Raw genomic sequence first — 21,349 nt, 5'->3', positions numbered from 1 at the left:
ATGTTTAATGTGCCATTAAATGAAAATGATGTGGTCCAGTATCAGTGTTGTAAATACTGCAGATGTTTTAGTTGTACTAAGAGGACACATGATAAACCACAGACCTATTTGATGATCATCAAACTCTTAGTGTCTTATCAAACCCCCTTCTCTGATGAGACTTAAGTTGTGCAATAAAAAGCAGATAAAACTAAGCAGAAAATGTTTTGTCTCTCATTTTACGTCATAATGCCAAATTTTCTTTATTTAACTGCAATTCTAAGTTATTGTAACATACAAGAAATAGGTTTCTGTGCAACTATCATGCAGCCAAGACTCATAAGGCTCATAAGGCCAAGACTCATTAAATAATTAAATACAAAATCCATTTCTTATATGGCTAGACACCCCAATGGTCCACATGCGCTTTGTGGGCTTTGCATTGAAACCACACATCACCCAAGTGTGGTTTCCATGTGTGGGGTGTGAAATGGGAATGCAAGAATGGTTAAGAAATGTTATGTTAAAATAACAACTTGGAAAGTACCAATGCAGCATATATGTTTTTTTTTTATCGGTATGTAATAATTTGTGCCGGGAGACAATGAAAACTACATTAAAATCTTTCAGTTCTCCACAACTTGGTAAATGGCAGCCAGCAAGGCTGATATAAGCCAGTACTGATGTTCCTTATATATAATGGTGCATCCCTGTTTTGCATGTTTTGCATGTTCATGTCCACCTTCACCCTAAAAGACAAATAATCATACTTCTGGTACGACATCCGTCTAAAAGTGCTTGGCATCTGTGTTATTGGAATGCGATGACTGCTCAGAGGCTCTTTGTTAGTGTTTATTAGAAGAATAGTTTATACTTTTGCACTGTAACAATAATAAGATCTCGAAATACTAAATAAGCTGCGAACCAAGTATGATGTCGCAAAAAAAAGTACAAGGATTGCACAAATAATATTTTCTGCTCAGTAGTTTGCAGACTGTGACGAAAACCGTTTTTCTCTTTTACACAAGTGAGATAAATTTCTCTGTTTAATGTTGTCTAAACACAAAGATCTTAACAAAAAATGTTTTAGTAAAAATGCAAATGCAAGCAAATATTTAGCTCAGAATCTGACCAAACTTCAAGTATACTGTGTGTGTGTTGCCTTGGTAGGCTTACAAGTGGTTGGCATCCTGAATATCACTTTTCAAAAAAGTCAAACATCAAAATAAAATGTAGTAATAATTAATAATAATAATAATAATAATAGGAAGGTGGATTCCTTCCTATTCCTGCCTAAAATAATTTGAAAAAATTACTGGCAGGAACAATAAAGTAAGATGCTGTAAATCTGTGCAATATAAATTTTTGAATGTGTGCGCTCCATCATGTGGATATCATATTTCACATAGGTGTTGTTTAATGTGTTTGATGTTGATCGATATATTTTAAAATCCAACTGTTGTTTCCGTAATTTAATTGAAATGTGTGAAAAAATACAGTTGAAAATTTTGACTTCTTTAACTGGTTTTGCCTGATTGGGTTTTTGAAAGTTAAAAGAGGAAAAGGATACAATTAGAAATAATTTGTAAAGGTTTATTTTTAGTGTTTTTATCTTTTACCATCGCTTGTCCCATTTTGCTTTGAATTCTTAAAGTTAAAATGATATGGGTGCACTGAGAAGTTCCTAAAGTGCACGTTAAAAAACCTGAGGCCCGCTTACTTTTAAGCTTTAAAACTAACACCAACTAAAGTTCCTTTTCTTCTTTCTATCAAATAAGCTGCACTTTCTGACTGTGCACGGCTGCACAGCCGCTGCTTCCTTTTCTTGTTCTCACTAAAAGATGCATAACCAGCGAATCAATTCATTAAGAAACCGATGACTGTATGGCTGAAACTTAAATGTGGAGCTATTTTTCCAGATGTAAGTGCCTTTCATTTAAAGTCAATTTTGTCTTACTACATAGCTGCCTTAATAAAAAATATATAAGTACTGAGAAGCAGTGTCTAAAGAGATACATTTGTTCATTTTGTTTATTACCAGCTTTAAAGTGTGTTACAATCTATGTGGTAATGTGCAATAAAAACGTGGATATAAAGAAAATCCATCTATCGAAATATTTAAAAGTTTTCCCAGTGGTTGAGTTTTGCTGAAGTTATTGGACTCAGTGTTTCCACAACCTCAGCCTTGATGTCATTTTAGTGGAGCCCTGATTACTGTAGCGTGAGAAAACTAGTGCAGGTGCAGTAGCAGTTTCATGTCTAGCATGACACAAGCTCGTCTAAGGAAAGCAAAATTATTCAGCTCTCCTCACTGCTTTCTTCTTTTGTCTTTTTCTGTAGTTTTATGAGAAGTTGGCCAGAGTGATGAACTCGGACCAGGAAAGGCCGTTCGTGTGCAACGCTCCTGGCTGTTCTCAGGTGAGAATGTCGTGATAAAACTCAATGTGTACATGTGCATGTGTATATGTATGTCTGCCTGTGATATCAATACACCAAGGAGGGATTCGGAGTAGATTTATCTCTCGCGCATGAGGGAGAAACGCAATACCATGGAAGTGCTTGAAACACAAACTGTGATCAGGTCTAGTGTTAAAATACCTAAAGAAAAAAAAGTTTCTTTTAGGATGTAGTCAAGAATGACTACAATAACAGTGAATGTTATTTTAGGGTAGTGCTTCATTTCCTATCAGTTACTCATACTTGTCTCTTTACATATGTACAATTCTTTTTTTTCAACAGCGATTCCCCACAGAGGACCATCTAATGATACATCGACACAAACATGAGATGACCCTTAAGTTCCCCTCCATAAAGAACGACAACATGTTATCAGGTGAGTTATGCTCCTTCAATACAGACTAACTCACTATTTGAGCAGAAACTTGGAGTTTGTTTGCAGCTGTGTGTCTTTGTGACTCATGCACAGACACACTCGTCTATCATCAGTATGCTTTACAGTGCCTCCAGAAGTTGTTTGCAATAATGTAAATCATATGAGGCATGCTACCCTACAGCTTAGTTTCATTCACACTGAACACTTCAGTAACATATAAAGAAGCTGCCTGACAAAAACTGGACAAATGAGCATTTTATGTGTGAGCTTGTCTTTCCTGTTACTTCATGTGATTTGCGCTTTTCTGACACTCGGTGCGTCATCATTCTATATATCACGTCAAAAGAAAGGAAGTTTTACAGGGTGCAAAAGCCCAGTTGAGCCGCTGATCTGGATATTAATCTAGAGTTTCAAAAGTCCAGTAAGAGTCAAACCAATAGTAGCGGCCAATCCAATAGTGTAGATCTCTACTCCTTATAACATTCCTAATGCATCAGCCATTGTCTAGTAAAAATTGCTACAGCCAGACTATTCAAGTAGTTTCTTCTTTATTATTTACACTCGGTAGTCAGTAGGATCAGATTTTCTAAGCCAGGCGTCTTTATCGCTTTTCGTCAGAGTTACAACTATGACTACTTTTTTACTGATACACTGAACTCAGGATAAAATAATCAGTGGTTATGCAGCACACAAAGTCACACCTCAGACACACACTGTCACATGCAAAATTGTCTACACTTAACTTTTAGTACTATAATTCATGACCTAAAGTTGACCTGCTCTATTTGCTTTGCATTGACTCGACTAAAAACTGACATTACTCGGTTTCTTAATAGAGCTTGAGTAATATCGTCAGTCTCTGCAGATTGAAAAGGCGCTGTATATTTGCAGAGTAAAACTGTGTTTTGAGTACACACGTCATGACGAAAGTTTGAGTCAATCCTCAGTCTAGCCAGAATGGATAAACACGCCATGGAGTATGCTTTTAGCCTTTGAAACAACTGTGATCCCAAAATCACCTTCAACAGTCTGAAACCCGATCTGCGTGCACCCCCCACAATGTCAAGCTGAATACCACAGCTTGACTGAGCTCGACAAATGAGACCCCACTCTGTAGGTGGGATCTGTACTTTGTCAGCAAAAAACTGGGCTGTCAAAAGTAGTGTCTCTCATCGGCTAAATACAAGTAATGCTTACTTAAAAACACAATGTGCAACAACATTGTACGTTCATTATTCTTTTTGGATTCATCTCCATTAGCTTGCTTAAAGTGCATGCTGGTAAAACTTTGGTTCACATAATTGGACATCATTTTTTTAGAGGAAGGAACAATGAGGCAGAAAATACAAAAAATACAAGACATAAAAATCGGAGAGTACAAGAAGAGCCACAGAATCAAATTAAAAGTTAGCAGTAAAACTATCCAAATTATCAGAATAAAACATGCTGCGCTGTCAAAACAGATTTAAATGCTTTCTCGTGTCTCATTTAATTTCTTGCAGACATGGTTCCTGTTTTAAATACTGTTGCGTGCATATTTGCATTTTGGTTCAGTTTGCCTGTGTAAGTTTTTACACTGTATATATGTTTCAGGTATGCAAATGAGAATTAGGCATACATCTTTTACAAAAGCATCACACAATATCACAAAATGGAAAAGGAAAAAGACAAATCTGGAATCAACTTTTTCACGAAAACACTACGCTTTGCCATTTGGAACCCCCTAAAACTCTTTTCCCTCTAACTTTTAAAGGTCCACATTCTACTTTTAAACCTGAAAAACGTTTTTTTTCTTCGTTTACAGACCAGACACCCACGCCAACACGTTTTTTAAAGAACTGTGAGGAGGTGGGCTTGTTCAGTGACCTGGACTGCTCAATTGAGCAGGAATTTTGCAAAGCCCAGGAAGAAGAGGACAGTAAACAGGTACTGGAACAAAAAGGAAAAAAACCTCAGACTAAAAAAAAACAAAACAAAAAACAGATGAGACCAAAGCCACAGAGGTTAGGTGGTTAAGAGCTCTTATCTGGAGTGATCACATGAGTAATGTCGCTAACAGCGGCTCACACTGCATGAGCTGATAACACATTTTTTTTATAGACTGGAAACACATAGACCTCATGCAACCACATTCTACCCATTTGTTCAAAAATGGATAGCCACAAGTGTTTATTCACCGCTAATATTTCTGCTATATTTTCTCTCTTTTATCCAAACTATATGTTCCCTGTCTAGTTCTCGTGATGCCACTAGTGCCACGCTGCTTTAACCTCATCTGTCTTGTCAACAGTGACAGACAGGGCTAGCAGGTGGAGATTTGTCACCCATCACAGATGAGGACAAAAGATATCAGGTTCTCCACCTGCAGCTTCAAACAGATCTTCATCGCTTAGAGAAGGAGTCCTATTTCTCCCAGACAGACAGACCCCTGAGACATCTTTTTCAGCAGTAATCAGAAAAAAAATACTGACCAGACAGTCTTGTATGTGAGCAGAGTCACAAACACTGACGTTTGACAAAGAACATGATCATTTATGCATTATACATCTGCCCTGAAGCACCTTGACCTGAAACATGGGTAATAGTCAAATCACCACAAGACAGACTGCTTATCTAAGGTCTGGGAGTATGTGCAGTCCATGCTGCAGCTAAGCTGTTGTCTCTGTGGTTTGGCTCTGGAGATCGTGCGTGCTCAGGTCAGCCATGTCTAGGCTGCCTAGCCTGTGTGGTTTATGATGGGAGGCTTTGCCAAGTCAGCAGGAGGCGAGTCAGAGCAAGACTTGCAGGGAGTGTAAAGCACAACAAGATAAGAGTTAAAAATTTGAAACTTTAAGAAAACGCCAAGAAGACAGTGTGAAATAGTCTTATTTCCATATCCTGCAATATACTATCATAATGGTGAAGATTAAGTAATTGTACTGCAATGCAAAATACTTTATGGCACTGTAAGTGTGTGAGAGATACGTGAGTGTGAGTATTCTATCACTTGCAGCTATTTTAGTATGAATATTCATAATGTGACAGTTAAAAACTGTTGGTAAAATATAAATAAAGGAAATATGGTCATCAATAAACTCTCAGCTCAGCACAGAAAAGCTTGTAGATGATACCTTACTTAGTTCCTCATTACCCATTCCCACCCACTGAATGTGTGAAGTCCAAGGCCAAACGGTTGAAATGCTTGTGTTGTTTTGCACTTGAAAATGCTCTTTATAGAGTCCTAAACCTCTATACTGTGCTCACTCTCCTCCTCTCTTCTCTTTACAGAACATTTCACTGCATGGCCAAGCAGGCCAAGGCCAGCACCAGCAGTCCCACTCACGAATGGGCAATCATGATACCAGCATAGTGATCCAGCAGGCCCTGCCCTCTCCTCAGTCCAGCTCTGTCATAACTCAGGCTCCATCAACAAATAGACAGATAGGGTAAGCAGACCGCAGTGGCCGAAAGATGTCGTGAAACATCAGCAGCGTAAATACAAGTAACAGGTACAAACAGGTTTTATGAAACTTGCTACAGAGAGAGGCATTTTCTCTTTTCTGTATGACATGAAACAGCAGTTGTTGAGCACTGCTGAGAATTGATGACAGACTGAAAACCGCCTGACAAGCGCAGTGATCTTTGGGGATTCTCTCACCTCAAGTGTGCCCCTGTTATACTGACAGCCTCAGTCTCATCCTGGTCCCTCTGTTTCTGTGCCGGCTGTCATCCCCCCCATTGTCTCTGAGGCAATGTCAGTGTTTCATTACATTTGGAGCAGTGTGTGTGGGACTTGCCATTCGTGTTTTGCTGTTCATTCACTGTTGTCCCATAGCAGAGCATGCCAAAGAGGGTCCCAGAGGATAAGATGAAGTCATTGTTGAAGCCTAAGCCGTGACCGCTTTTACACAGGTTTAGCATTTCATGTTCTAAAATAGTTCTTTTCACAGTATGGGAATGGCAGCTGCCTTAGAGCTCTGCTTCTCTGGTACCTTTGCAGATAGAGAAACCATATTAATTACAATGTGTGTGGGTTGCGTCTTTGTGCTTATTACTTGTATATGCACACTGTACGTAATGATTGGGGTATTGCATTGGGTATTGATTGCATAGATTTTGCCAACTCTTGCAGGGCTGTCATCTCTTTGAGTGAAACGTCTTTCCCTCTGCTGCAGTTCTGTCTTAATACGTCAGTGACATAACTGTCATAGGAAACACACACAAACATTTATGCACCTTTTTTCCCATATGAGGACTCTCCACTGACCTCATTCATTCCTTGTGCTTTAACTTCAGCCACCTTCAAACCTGTGCCAGGGCTTTGTTACTGTAAACCAGGCCTGTGGCAAACTTGTTAGACATTGAGATGGCTCAGAGTTAGGCCAGCTCTGTGTTGAGGCTGTCTTGTGTAGATTTACAGCTTCGGGAGCTAGTGAATATTGGATGGGAGGCCCATCACTAAGTCTGACTGACACCCCATCAGGCTCTTTGTTGAGGACAGGGATGGAATTTCAACCCCTTGGAGGAGCAGCAATCACTGCCAGTAACAGAGACGTTGTCAGGCCTGCTTCACCTGACTTTACCTGTCATTGTAAACTCTTTACCTGACTCACCACTTCACTTCGCAGCCCTTTCTGACCACAGAGCCCTTACCGGTTTGTTGAGAGAGCTGTGTTATTGTTTATTGTCGTAAAATCGCATCACTCAAATTTCAGAGACGGTATGCGATGTGGTGGTGGTTGCCAGCCACAGAACTGCACCAAGTTGCCAGCTGCAGTGATCTGACACACATGATCTGAGGCAACCTCTGAGCAGCAATTGTATGGTCTAAAATTGCAGATGCGTCACTTGTTTACTAGGATGGCGGAATCCTGAAACACGAATAGGATGGGAATATTCACACAAGAGAAAACTGATCTGGAAATGTTCACATCAGCAGGAAAATGGGCTGAGGAAACCCCTCCACTGAAAAGCAGAACTTCCACAGGAAGCCATTAGGGCTCACCAAAGCCTCTGTGCACAGGGTCTCTCCACAGGAACTTCCTACATAGAGACCATGCTGGACACTTCACAGACTGATGTACTCAGTCCAACACAGTCCAGATATTAGCCTGTTAATTCATGAGAATTGTAGGCTTCAATATGTTTTGATTTACTGTGCTTTTGTGAACAAGGTCATCATGTAAAACAAGAAGCACAGTTAGGTTCCCGCTATGTAAATCTTTGTGTTTAATTTGAACCATAATAACCTAAGAGACTATTAAAAAATGGTTATCCTTGTCAAGATTGGTAAAGGTTGTGTATCTGATCATTGCAGTACTATAAATCTTTTAGTATCAACACACTTTATGGGGCTCTGTGGTAAATATGTCTCTAAATGAGACAAAATCACCAAACAAAATCAGTTTAATCTCACTTCCATCTGCTTCTTCTTTTTGTTCCTCTGCTCTGCTGAGTGCACAGCATGAGCATCCAATGAATTAGGATAACAAGTCATTTTCATTGCTCCACAATGTTTACTAAAGAGCTTTGAGGCTTGGAATCAATTAGGATTGGCTTTCCTCAAGTCCATTTACTTTAGGATTGAGCTGGGCCTGCAGCTGTGAAACCTGAGGACCTCTCTCGCTCTCGCTTTTTCTCTCCTTCCCTCAGCTCTGAGTCCTTAAAGGAGGTCTTGGGGGAGCTGCACTGACACAAACCAGTGTTAAAACCAGGCATAAGAAACAGCCAGCAGATCTTAATGTCACGGCTATCATTATCATATAAAGTGAAGCGGCGTCCAACTGTTCTGAATGCTCTCTGCTTTTCAGTTACAAACATCTGGTGCTGAGTTATGTCAGAGTTAAATGTGTTGGACATTACTAGTCAACCATGTGAGATACAACATTCTGTGAAAACCTCAGCCTTTTCACTTGTAAGTGGAGCTCGCTTAGTGGATGGGTGTGGGCACAAGGCATTAATAAAATGACATTCTTCTATTTTGGCTCCACAAAGGAATTCAGCCCGATTGTTTCCATTACATAGCACAATCAACCTGAATGCATCTGGGCTACGTGAATACAGTACAGATGTGGCAGATTTCATCATCAGTTGCCGATAATTTGATAGTTAAGTACTGCTTTCAACTATTATTTTTTTGTTAAATGTACAGTACAGATGTCTAAACCTACTAAAGTGTTAAAGACAATATTTGAACTTATGAGATGCAGCCCTCAAAACCACTAACTGCTGATGTCAGGCAGTGTTGGTTTTTCACCATTTAACCAAAAGGTTTTTCAATTTACCTTCAATAACAAAAATAGAACTTTGTCTCATTTTGTTTTTGTACAAATGTGACAACAACCACATTTTAAAGCAGCTCTTTCTATGCGGAGAGTCTATTCGCTTTTCTAGATTGTGGATTTATCTTTAAGCCTATACATCTATCATTTGCGGTGTCCCACCCTGGGCGTACTGTGTGCAACTTGTAAGTTTGGCTGTCACATTGTGCACAGGTTTGAAGGAAGTCAATTTGTGGTTGTGTTTCCCATGCTGCTTTAAATGCACAATATTTTTCACACCTTCAGCACCCTTCTACTTGTGGTCCTTGTCTTTGCCTTTAAGGGAAGTAGCAGAAATAGATGTTGGTCTTCATGCCTTCTTAACAGCAAGGTTTCATGCAAAGTGTAGAGTGATATTAACTTCCTGTGTTTTTGCAAAGAGATTTGCTAGTGTGCTGATTGATCATGAAGGACCACTGGGTAGAAGATTTGCTTTTAATAGATTGAATTGTAGCAATTCAATTTATTAAAATGTATAAGTGTCTGTGACAAAGTACATTTGCATTTCTATTTGATTGCAAAAGCTTGCGATCATCCTGTTAATCCACAATCATTGTCAGATATTATAGCTAGTGAGCACTTATTGAGAACAGATGTTCACGTCTAAACACAATGTGTACATGCTCTTTTACAAATAGTGTAATCTGATACTCACTACTTCATCAAGTTGTTTAAAATAGCACCGCTGTCCTACTATACTGAATTAATATTGATACAGCGGTGCCAATAGGTGGTTCATGATACACACTGCATATCGTATAGATTGCATAATAACTCTTTCCATGCCTGTAATAACCCAGTGGTGCTGCCTTCTAAGTGCACTGCACTGGTGCATGAGCATAAAGAGAAAGGATGTTATGGGCTGTTTATGGATAAAGTTTGACCTCATGAACTTTACAATTTAAACAAGATGTCTTTTATTATTGTTTATGATTAGATTGCATTCACAAAGTTGTGATAAGGAGGGAGGTCCGTCCTGAGTATACGAGTGTGTGACCTCTACAGAAAGCTTAAGTTGCCCCCGTGCTCAAACTTGACAAATGTTAGTTCTCCGCAAAAAAAAATGTGGCTATTGGCTCCGAATAAATTGTAGAGCTAATCCAAATAGAAAGGAAGGAGGTAGACAGAAGAGAAAACTGGTAAGCACGGTACAGACGAATAAAGCTCAAACTATGTAATCAATTAAAAAAAATAGTGAAAAGACAAAAAGAAAGAGAGAGAAAGCAGGATGTACATCTGACCTGAATTAAGATGAGCTCATTGTGTACTGCACTGGGTTTAATAGTGCGTTTTTAGAGGAACGCCCAGACTCTGTTCCCTCTCATTCCAGCGGGTCTGTGTCATCCCTGCCCTGGGGCCACCACACATGCAGGCTCCTGCACAAGCAACTCACACACAGGGATGTGCCTCAGAGCTCTGGGGAGCACAGGGATCACAATGTAGGGAAGTGTGGAAAAGAGGGATCAGAGGTGGACAGAGTAGGGGAAGAATGGGATCAGAGGTGGATGGAGGAGCGGAAGAAGGTATTAGGAGGTATAGATGGCGGAGAGGAAATGACAGATCATGGGGGTAAAGGAGAGAGAGTGAAGAGTGGCATCAGATAGTGAGGACATGCATTTTGCTGGATGGTGTGTACAGAATGAGAGGAAAAGATAGAAGCATGAAGAACATGGCATCAGAACAACGTGGGTGTGGGAAAAATGTATGGAGATTCTGAAAGAGAAGGGAAGATGGAAAGCTGAATGAGAGATGAGACTGACAGAAGACAGGAATCAGGTGGCAGGGTGAAAGGAGCCTAGGTTGGCTTTACAGCAAAGGCATAAACATGTTAATAAATAGTGAAGTTTTAGTAGATGAAAAGGGAAAAAGATGAAGTATCTCTGAAAGTGAAAGGGTCTGTTTATACCAAATGTTACAGCACCAGTCAGGTGCTGCTGACAGATCCCAGTGTAGCTTGTAACAAGATGACTCATTAGCTGCTGAAGAGTTTTTCCGATTCACCGCCGATATGAATACACTGACATGCTTTCGTTAAAATGAAAGCCAACCCATCTTTGCTTTCCTCAGCCAAGAGCATCTGATGATTCAAAACAGTATCATATTTGGTGAATAAATACCGCAACACTTACACTAATTTGCTCCAGAGTGTCACTCCCCACCATTCCTAAACTGTGCTTTGGCATGCCTTAACTCAGCTTGAGGCACCCTAATGTGAGGACACCCCAGCCCAGATCCATTCCAGTGAAGCACCCTCCCAGCATCCATCCCTTCTCTAGAGCGCTAATAAAAGTCAGCCTGTGTCGTAACCCATTATAGCTGATTTATTTGATCAGATTCGTATTATTTCCTCAGTCCAAACCCCATGGCACTCTCCTCCCACCAGTGATTAAAGGCAGTAAATCAGGGGCAGGTCCTGTGTAGTGTTTACTCAGAGAGCCAGGCAGCTGCAAGCTGTTTGAGGCCCTTGTTTCTCCCGGTATTTACCTCCGTTCCCATGGTGACTGCACCACCATCTCCCAAACGTCTGGAACTTGGCCCTAGGCTGTTTTGGTTACGTTCAAAAGTTTTTAGCTGCTGTGTCTACCCAGAGCTTGCAGTGACTTCACCCAGCGAGGAGTGAGTGCAGTGATGCTGGACTGAGTTGAGGAGGGAAAGAGAGGGAAAAATGAGAGGAGGATGGGAGGGAGGGACAAAATCTGGGGGTAGGCAGGCACAGGGTGGGGGGAGGGCGAAAAACCAAGAGCATTACATCATTGCTGGAGCCGAGTCAGAAAGGGAAGGATATGAGTCAGTGGACTCTCTCTCTCCCTCTCTCTGTTGGATGGCAGCCAACCCCCTTGTGTATAAGTCCCCAGTACTTGAGTTGGAGTTGGGACTGTTGGGATTGGGACAGTAAAGCACAGTGTGTCTACAAAATTTGTAGATTACACATAGTAGATCAGGGGGACTTGGGTTTAGGCGTGGACACCATGAGGGGTTGGTGGTGGAAAGAAATATCATAATGATGTGGACAATTAGAAATAAGAGAGCACAAGAAAAAGTAAAAAAGGCATAAAGAGGGATGAAAGTCTACTAATGATGTCATGGTGGAGTGAAGATGGGTGGGTTTGGGCGGCGGCGGCGGTTCTTGGGCGGGGATTGTGGAGGAGAGCTGGACTGAAAGCGAAGCACTCAGTAATGTGAGAGCGCAGGGTCAGAACTGCAGAGTGTCTACCTGCTCTCCCCTGGGGCCCACAGCCCAGGCTATTATCAGTCCCCTCAGTGGAGCCGAGCCTGTCATTATTCACTCACACACACACACACACACACACACACACACACACACACACAGACACACGCATATGTTCACACGCAGCTTAATGAACAGTCACACACTCACATATGCACTTATTCACATATAAACACTTTGAGCAGGAGGATGTAAATACACAAAGCAGGAGGCAGCATGAAATATAGAAAGTTTCTTGTTTAACTCTTTATACTGTATGTGATTAGTGCCTTACTGACGGTGTACGATAGTGCTATATTAAAATGCATTATTTTGTAGATTATAGTGTTTATCAGAGTGAAAAAAGAATAAATGGTTTAGTCTGTAAAGGAAAAGGAAAGAGTGACACAATACTATATATTAAGAGTTCATCAGAAGCAGGAAATCTTTCATTTTAAGTTGCTGGAAAAAGCTAAAAAAACAAGTTCAGCCCTTTTTCAGAACTGTTGCTGAGGCGCTTTACAGTGTGGTTCTGACACTGTAATGCATATGAAAAGTTGCCATCGTGTTCACTTCAACAAGTAAGTTATATTTGTTTCTAGATTTCTTTCTAGATTTTTGGATTCACTGTTAGTGACTTTTTGCCGGCTGTCTGAAATGTCTTTATTTATCAGCAGAGTCAGTACAAAGCTCGGGTTAATCCCTTGAGGAAGTGCTGTCAGATGTTAGTGTTGTTTTTTTCTTCCCAGTGGACAAGCAGGTTGTGTTTTGGTGAATGTGGTCGTGATGGACAGAGCGTTCGTCTAACACACAGGTGCAGAAGTTACGGTCTTCAAAAGGAGCCTTTATTCTCTGTGTCGCAGAGCCTGTGTGTCTGTGTGTTTTTTTAATGTTGTTGTTTATTATGTGGCTGCCAGGATTAAGGTTGAAGTATGACTGAAATAGGGCTAATTAATAAAAAATAAACGTATAAAGCTTATTCTTCTTACAAAATACTGTTTGTTTAAATTAGTAGAATAGCACACATGATACATGTGGGAAACGAAAGCAAATACTGTGACAGTTTTAGAACAAAAATACTTTAAATGAGTCAGTTTTGTTTAGCTAATTGACACATCATAATGAGATACAGACGTGCTTCAAGTTAACATTCGTTTTTACTTCAGTGTGTTGCAAAAATCTGTTGAGAAAACTTCAGTCTGCATCTGAATGAAAAATCGAGTCATCGCGTAGTTATGAAAAAATGATGTAGTCTTCAGCTACATAATCAACAGCATGTACCAGCATGCGACTGTTCATCCTTCTGAATGCTGGCAGAGTCTAAACACTGAGGGAAACTGTTGATGCAGCTACACTGCATACCTCATTGTACTTTCATGAGTTTTCCCATGTGGAAATGTTTGAATTCGCTGTGTTGCTCAGATGTCATACGCGCTGTTAAATGAGTGTGATTGTGATAAATTGGGATGTTATACTGGCATGACACATCGTCAGGATGGTAATAGTCCTGTGTGTGTGTGCAGCAATCTAAAATGTCTGGAGCATAAATGCACATATTTAGGTCTGGAAAAATACAGGTATTTATTCAGGTGGTGGAACATTTGCCCTGTTTACCCCCCCCCCCCCCCCCCCCCCCCCCTCCATTAGGCCATCACTCCTTCACCACTCACTATTACCGTAATCCAGGCTGTGATGTGGTGAATTGATTATGTTAACCCGTTGAACACAGCTAACCTAAATGCTTCTTGTTTGCTTGGAGGAAATGGAGCTTAAATAGCTGGTGAGTGGCAGCGCTGATTGTGGCGATACAGATAACTGGAGATTTATTGATTCTTCTGATGCAAGTTGTTGAAGAATCGTGCGGTGAATGCTGCTTTTAGATGTGAGGACTGAATAACTGCTGCATTCATGCGGGTGTTGCAGCACCTTGCAGCTGGGAATTGTTGTTCTTAGAAGCAGGGATTTGGTGACAGTTGTATAAATGATGTCACCGAGCGCAGATGTATTGGTCTGGGTATTTGTATGGCCAAGGCCTTGAGCCAGTGACTGAGACAGGACTGCTGTCAATAGTTTAAGCTTAGCCTGGGCCCTCTGTACATGTGATTTATTGATGTGGCCGTGAGTGTGGATAAGCCCGTTGGTCCGCCCGCTCTTGTGGTCACTGAAAGAGATTTTCCCCACAGGGCTTCCATTGCTTTAGCAGCTTCTAAATATGATTCTCATCATGCTCATCTCATGTGGTTGTTATGACAAATATTAGTCATTTATCATCACCAAAATCATTATTCATCCATTGTTTTTGGATATACTTTACAAAAGTAAAGTATATCCAAAAACTCATGAGATGATTGAAGTGCAGCATGCGCACAGGCTCACTAATGTTTTTTTGGGGGGTGGTTCTGTTCTGAGATTGTGGCTGTAGAAAGAAGAGCGAACTAAAAAAGAACGAGCTTGCGGAAAGCATTTTCTCTGAAAATGTTAAATTTACTTTAACGTGTATGAATAGATTTCCTTAGCCATCCCACTTTGTAGAATTACGATAATACAATAGTTTTTTTTTTAGCGCACGCGCTTTTGGCTCAGGGCTTTCCGAGAACATGGGGCAGCAGCCAACTTGCATGTTTGGAAAGTGATTACACTTTTAATCAGAAATACGAAAAATGAAAGCAATTCATTGCATTCAGAGACTCTGAATCTTTTGATATAAGCACCAACATTTCTCTCAGTATCTATGTCTATGTCTAGTCTAAAAGGAAACACTTGATGAAGTTTTTTCTTTATTATTGTCAACGGAGCCACAGACCCTTCGTTTTTATAAGCACATCAGTGAGTCACATCAGGTGCATCAGGTCACAGCAAAATACCTAATCCTCTAAACTGCGATTGACAGAAGTCCCCTATATTTTTTATACTATTATCATATTATTAAGTAATGTAATATATAGTAATATTCGAGCACTGTTTTTGATGTTCCTGTCTTCAGAGTGAATGAGGTTCAAACCAGAGGGCTAGAATTGAGTATAAAAGTTAGACATGATCACCAACCATATCAGTGGGTAATCAAATTCCCTTTAGCAACTGCAGCTTTTAAACATACAGTTTTTAAATTCACAAAGGTGACTTCAGCTAAGCTTGTCGTGCATTTTTTCACTGGCCTTCGTTCATGCCTTTGTATATTATAGTAATAATTTATTTCAGCACTTAATTTGTAGGAAATATAAAAACAGTGAGTCATTTATATCACACTATAATGTATAATACAATTATTCATACATTGAAAGTACAGAAAGATAAAATTAACTGAGAATTAAACTTTTTTGTGTGTGTAAAAAAAAGAAGAAATTAGTAAATGTCCATTAATATACTAAAAAGTGATGTTACACTATATTATCACTTCTTTCTTTACTATATGCTTATACATTAATTGAGTGCTTATTAGGACACGTCAAAAAATAGCGCTACATTTCATGCTGGATTTGGCGCTGGTGTATGAAACAACAAAGAATAATATTCTTAGATTGTGTGTAGCAGGACAAACCCTTAAGTTCCTTGTCTGTGTCCTTTTAGGCCCGTCCCCGGCTCGCTGTCCTCACTACTGCACCTACGAAACAGACAGAGGCAGCCTCTGCCAGCCTCCATGCCTGGAACTCTGCCAGACCCGACCATGCCTGGCTCCTCTGCTGTGTTGATGCCTGTGAGTACCACAACAGATTACAGAGCATATTCACTTACAGCGGCACTCACACATGCAGAAGTAGACTCGTTTACTCCTGTGATGACAGTGCACTGTACATTCAGACTGAACATAAGCCGTGTTGGTGTTGCTGTGCAGTTTCAAATACTTCATGTCACCATTAAAATTGCTTTCCAAGACATCAAGAAAGACTCTTCTTGCAGAAATGAGTGGTTTTTCCTGTGAGTTCGAAATGTAAATTTTTACTACAATTAAGCCAACTAAATTTAGAACAATCACATTGTGTAACAGGAAATGATAACAACATAGCGAAAGGCCCTCGTATCAGGATTGCAATGATACAACATATGTTCCGTTTGTAACATAAGACAGCTCATTTTTATGGTGTGGAAAAATCCTTCCCATGTTTATTAAATTAAGGGCTAAGCGATTTTTGGGAAGATTGACGGTTCAGGAAAGGGGTGCACGTTTGGGTGATATTTTTACACAAAACACACTTACTGCAATTAAGATTGTGTGTCAGGTTCTAGACCCAAATCTCTGTGGACCAGGGAAAGGGGAGGGCAAGGAAAAGGTCCAGGCAGGGGTGGGGGTGAGAGGGCCCATGCCTCATGGAGAGCACCGCAAACTTCACCAAAACTTCAGCAGCTAAAAGGCCGCAACACCTTACACGCACACATGCATGTAGATGTTCAAGCAAACATATCTTCTTTCCTGTTTGCACCACACGGTGAACACCGGTCACCTTTCACCACATGTCATGTGAATTCTTCACATTCAGGTCTCAGCTAGGACACATAACGACCAGACTAGAATCAATCAGAGACAGGGGCGATTCTAGAATCAGAGCTTTGGGGGTGCTGAGCACCCAGAGAGCTGCCCAGCCAGGCAAGATAAACCTGTCTCTGTCAGTCCCTGCATCCTTAAATGTTGTCCCGAGTTCTCTCTGACTGTCACTTTGGTGCATTTAAACCCCTGTTCCTCCCTGTCCTCATCGTCTGTTGTATTCATCTCCATTATCAGTCATCATAATTTTACCATCTCTGCGTAAGTCTGCAAATTTCTTTATTAAATCATAAGATTCTTAAATTCATCAAGTCTCTCTGTGCCTGGGTCCTCGTCACAAAACATGACATCACTGTTTTGTACATTTTAACACAATTTAATCCCCACATTTGTGAAAGAAAAGCAAAACACTTTTTTGAAAAGTCTGTAACAAAACCATCAAATCTGATCAAGGTTATTTAAATGCTGCTAAAGAAGAATGGATTGGAATAAAAAAAATACATATCCTTACCTTAATTACTGGGTGAGAATAATGAATGATGCTCATAGTGAGTAAGAAGTAAACTGAGTGCATTTTTTGGACAGAGATTCACATTTAATGTGTATGTATAATATAATACAGATACATAAAAAACACTCCCGAAACAGAATAAATTGTTACAAATAAATTATTACATAATATTAATAAAAACTATAAAAATGGAGGCAACTTTGCCTGTGGTAGAATGTATACAATGTGTACAATGTATGCAGATACTAATTTTACTAATTTAATAATACTAATTTTCTGTTGTAAGATTTATGAGTTTCATGCTTTCATAGTGGTACTTAGGAGAGCTTGACATTTTATCAGGTGGTACACACTGTAAAAAGTTTGAGAAACACTGAGAAGTGTATGTGTGCTTTTGGAAAACATTTAAAGCTGCTGTACAGAATCTTTGAAACAAGCTTAAAACATTTTTAGAATATAAACAGAGCACTCTGCTTCTCTTTACAGCTCCTCACTCCACCAGTGCTGTTTGGCACTTTCTGATAGTGTGCAAATGTAATGTACGTACTGCGGCAGTCATACAGACAACTGGACGGTCCAAAAGCTGGCCTACCTATTACTGGCTGAGGTTTTAGAAGAGTTGTGGCTGAACCACATAAAAATATATCATTAATTTTAATCTCCCCAATCAATTATAATGTTATGTTGGAATGTTGTTAAAGAGGGTCAAAATGTTTCAACCCAGTTTGTTTTGCAGATTCTGTATAGCAGCTTTAATATAGGGAGGACACAACTTCCAGATTGTGTGAGTTTCTGTTGTGCCTGTCACTGTTCCCTGTCTGTTTTCTTACCTGGTTCTTCCTGACCTTGCCCTTTCTCCTCACATTCCCCTCTTTCCTCTCTCCCTCTTTGGACTGACAATCATACACAAATAGATTGTATTAAATTAGATGAAAATTAAATTAATATGAAAAAATACTATTAAGATCACTAATAAAAAAGTCCTCTCTCAGTCTACTTTCAACCAAAAGGCAAATAACCAAACCACATGAACATCTAATAAAAGATATAAATATTGAAACACTAATCCAACATTATTCTTGATTGACGGATCATTTGATTTTACACTTTTACCTGAATGTGGCTCCTTTTTTTTGAAAAAACTTCCTCATATTCATTATGAACCTGGCTGTCTCTCTGTACGCACACACGCACACAAACACACACAACAGGAGTTATAAGGTTAATGGGCATTCAGTCAGTTAGCTAGTTAGTATCCATTTAAAACAGGACAGTGGTAACAACTTTAGGCTACGGAAAATTTAAAGTTTTAGATTTTTAAATAGGCTGTATACATTTCAATGGGAGGAACAGGACGGTGAAATGTCGCTGAATTTACTACAGAGCAGGACGGATTGTAGGGTAGCAAACATTGTCGGAAAACACGTTTTCAACACTGCAGGTTACCTGGGTGTAATGTTTTTCAGTTAAAAAGAAACATGGTCTGACTCCTACCTAACTATATAAAGAGTAACTGAAGGTTAAATGCAGCTAATATGTCCTGTTTTAAGCCAGGCACTCACACCTCCGCTCCGCTGTGTCTCAGCCACAGTGTTGGGAAGGTTACTTTTAAAATGTATTCCATTACAGAATACAGAATACATGCCCCAAAATGTATTCTGTAACGTATTCCGTTACGTTACTCAATGAGAGTAACGTATTCTGAATACTTTGGATTACTTAACATATTATCATGCTGTTTACAACTACGTGAATGTACTATTGCTGTGATTTATTACTGTTACGGTGACAAAGAGAGGCGTTGAAAGGCTGCTCCAACGGAACTTATTGTTTTTGGAGGAAAACACGAACACGGTGTACAGTCGAGTCTTAATAGCTTACTTACAACTGGGCTCGTCAGGCTCTCTTCTTGGCTGCAGTGGTTATTATTATATTTACATGCTTCCAGCTCCCGTTTTTGCTTGACGACAGCTCGTACTTTTCCTTTTTCTCCCTCCCTCGCTCACAGACACATAACGGGTATGGCAGTCCATTCTCCCTGCAGCACGGACTACACTGCCTATGATGCTATATTCTTTAGAGCTATACCTGTAGCATTCTGCCTGTTAGCTTAGCACAACAACAACAAAAAGCGCTCTCTCACCCAGGAAACACGCAGAGAGAGAGCGTCACCCTGTAACCATGGCAACCGTAACGCTGCCGCCTGGAACAACAGAACGTAGCTGTCAAACAAAACCCAAACAGTCCTGACCCGCCACAATATGAAACAGGGAAGTACCGCCGTGTAATCCATTTATTTCAACAAAGTAACTGTATTCTAAATACCACCTTTTTAAACGGTAACTGTAACGGAATACAGTTACTCATATTTTGTATTTTAAATACGTAACGGCGGTACATGTATTCCGTTACTTCCCAACACTGCTCAGCCACCATCGCTCTGGCAGCAAGAGCGCTAGAGCCAAAGCAGGAGAGAGCTGGAACAAACCATTTTGGGAGGGGGGGGGGGGGGGGGGGTTATCTATACTTTTGTTGTTAAAATGTTTCGTCTCAAACAAGTACAGTACTGTATGCTTTTTATATTTTTAGTAGTGTGTCACAAAAACAGCAAATATTGTCAAAAAAAGTAAGAAATCTTTGGGGGTGCTTTGATTCATTTTGGGGGTGCTGAAGCACCCCCAAAAATGGGCTAAAATCGCCCCTGATCAGAGACAAGTAGTGAGCGCATACACACAAAGACAGATGGTTAGAAATTTGTAGAGCTAACTAACCTATGTCCCTATTGAAACATCCTGCAACTAGACGACTTTGATGTTAGTCTGACAGATACTCACCAAACTGCTGTTAGAAACTCTCTCTCACACACACACCCCAGTTGCCCAGCTTCCTGTGTTAAGTCCCTGCATGCTGGCTTCCTGTTTTGGGTCAGCTCCAGTTATCATCACACAGAGCTGTGCACAGGGCAGCCTGTCATGTGAAATCAGGCTCTCATGCGTTCTCATCTAATGCTCCATAACCTCAAAGGATAGGTCTCACACTTAAAATGCTTAAAGTTTTTTGGTGCGTACCTGTGAGAAAGCAGTGATTGCATCTCTGAAAAATCACCACTCTTAGCATAAATAGTGCAGCATGATTGATATGTGTTTAAATAAAGCCCTGTTTACACTTGCGTGATTGTTATTGTATTGTTGTAATCTTCAGATGGAGAGACAAATGTCCATGGGCTCCAATATGATGGGCATGCAAAGCCCCGCCCACAGCAACTCCTGCTCCTCCACTCACATTCCCTCCATGCACTCAGAGGCCAAACTGGTGAGTATATGCAAGCATTCACATGCATACATACACTTTTATGCCTGCACACAATCACACACACACACACACAAGCTGAAAAGTGTTGCAACCTTCTTTTCCACTGGGCTCTGCCAGCAAGGCTGCACTCTTAGGCCTGTGTGGATTTCATCATTTGGTGTGTAATCAAAGCTGTGTCTGAACCTGCCAGTGCAGCACCGGAGACTCTGGCTGGAATAAAGGGCCCTTTATGTGGTTGTGGCTCGGCTGCCCACCAACTGCCTGATGTATATCTTAATGTACAGAACATGTTCTGTAGGTCCTGCAACTTGTTAGCACTAGTTTAACACAGCAGGGAAAAAAATCAAATGACCTCATCCTTTCACAAAGCATATAGTTGTAGAAGTTGGAATAATATGTAGGCACAGGTTTTGAGAGTTAAAGAAGGATAAAGAAAGACTGGCAGAAGAAAAAGCTCAAAAAGAAAAGATTCTTTGCACTGTTCTTGATTTTGAATGCCAGTACTGCTGCAACACTTGTGCTGGTTTATGACAGCGCACCTCTGATTAATGAAAAATAGCTAAAAAGTTACATTTAAGGTGATATGAATTGATTAATGCTGTAGCAACGTGACCAACTGCCAACCTTTGTTTTAAAAATAAATAACTGGAGTGTCATGACATGGATATCGAGAAAAAAGAAATTATAAACCATAATGAAAAGAGTTGGCTGCTCTTTGTGTTTGGAA

At 40.2% G+C, this 21,349-nt stretch overlaps 1 protein-coding gene across 3 annotated transcripts in view; it reads left to right on the top strand.

Annotated features, from left to right (window-relative positions):
* The window catches only part of creb5b (cAMP responsive element binding protein 5b), a 39,950-nt gene that overhangs the window by 2,948 nt on the left and 15,653 nt on the right, over positions 1–21,349 (top strand). For all 3 annotated transcript variants that reach the window (XM_006801410.3, XM_006801409.3, XM_035912275.2), the window contains exons 2-7: positions 2,320–2,397; positions 2,719–2,812; positions 4,617–4,738; positions 6,080–6,237; positions 15,887–16,013; positions 20,512–20,622. In XM_006801410.3, the coding sequence (XP_006801473.1) occupies positions 2,344–2,397; positions 2,719–2,812; positions 4,617–4,738; positions 6,080–6,237; positions 15,887–16,013; positions 20,512–20,622 (666 nt within the window). In that variant the 5' untranslated portion in view covers positions 2,320–2,343. The remainder of the gene's footprint in view (positions 1–2,319; positions 2,398–2,718; positions 2,813–4,616; positions 4,739–6,079; positions 6,238–15,886; positions 16,014–20,511; positions 20,623–21,349) is intronic.

This window comes from Neolamprologus brichardi, chromosome 11 (genome assembly GCF_056152115.1).
Source record: "Neolamprologus brichardi isolate AB-2024 chromosome 11, ASM5615211v1, whole genome shotgun sequence".
Classification (NCBI taxonomy): Eukaryota; Metazoa; Chordata; class Actinopteri; order Cichliformes; family Cichlidae; genus Neolamprologus; species Neolamprologus brichardi.
Note: the sequence above shows the minus strand (reverse complement) of the source record. Positions and strands in the feature narration are given on the sequence as shown.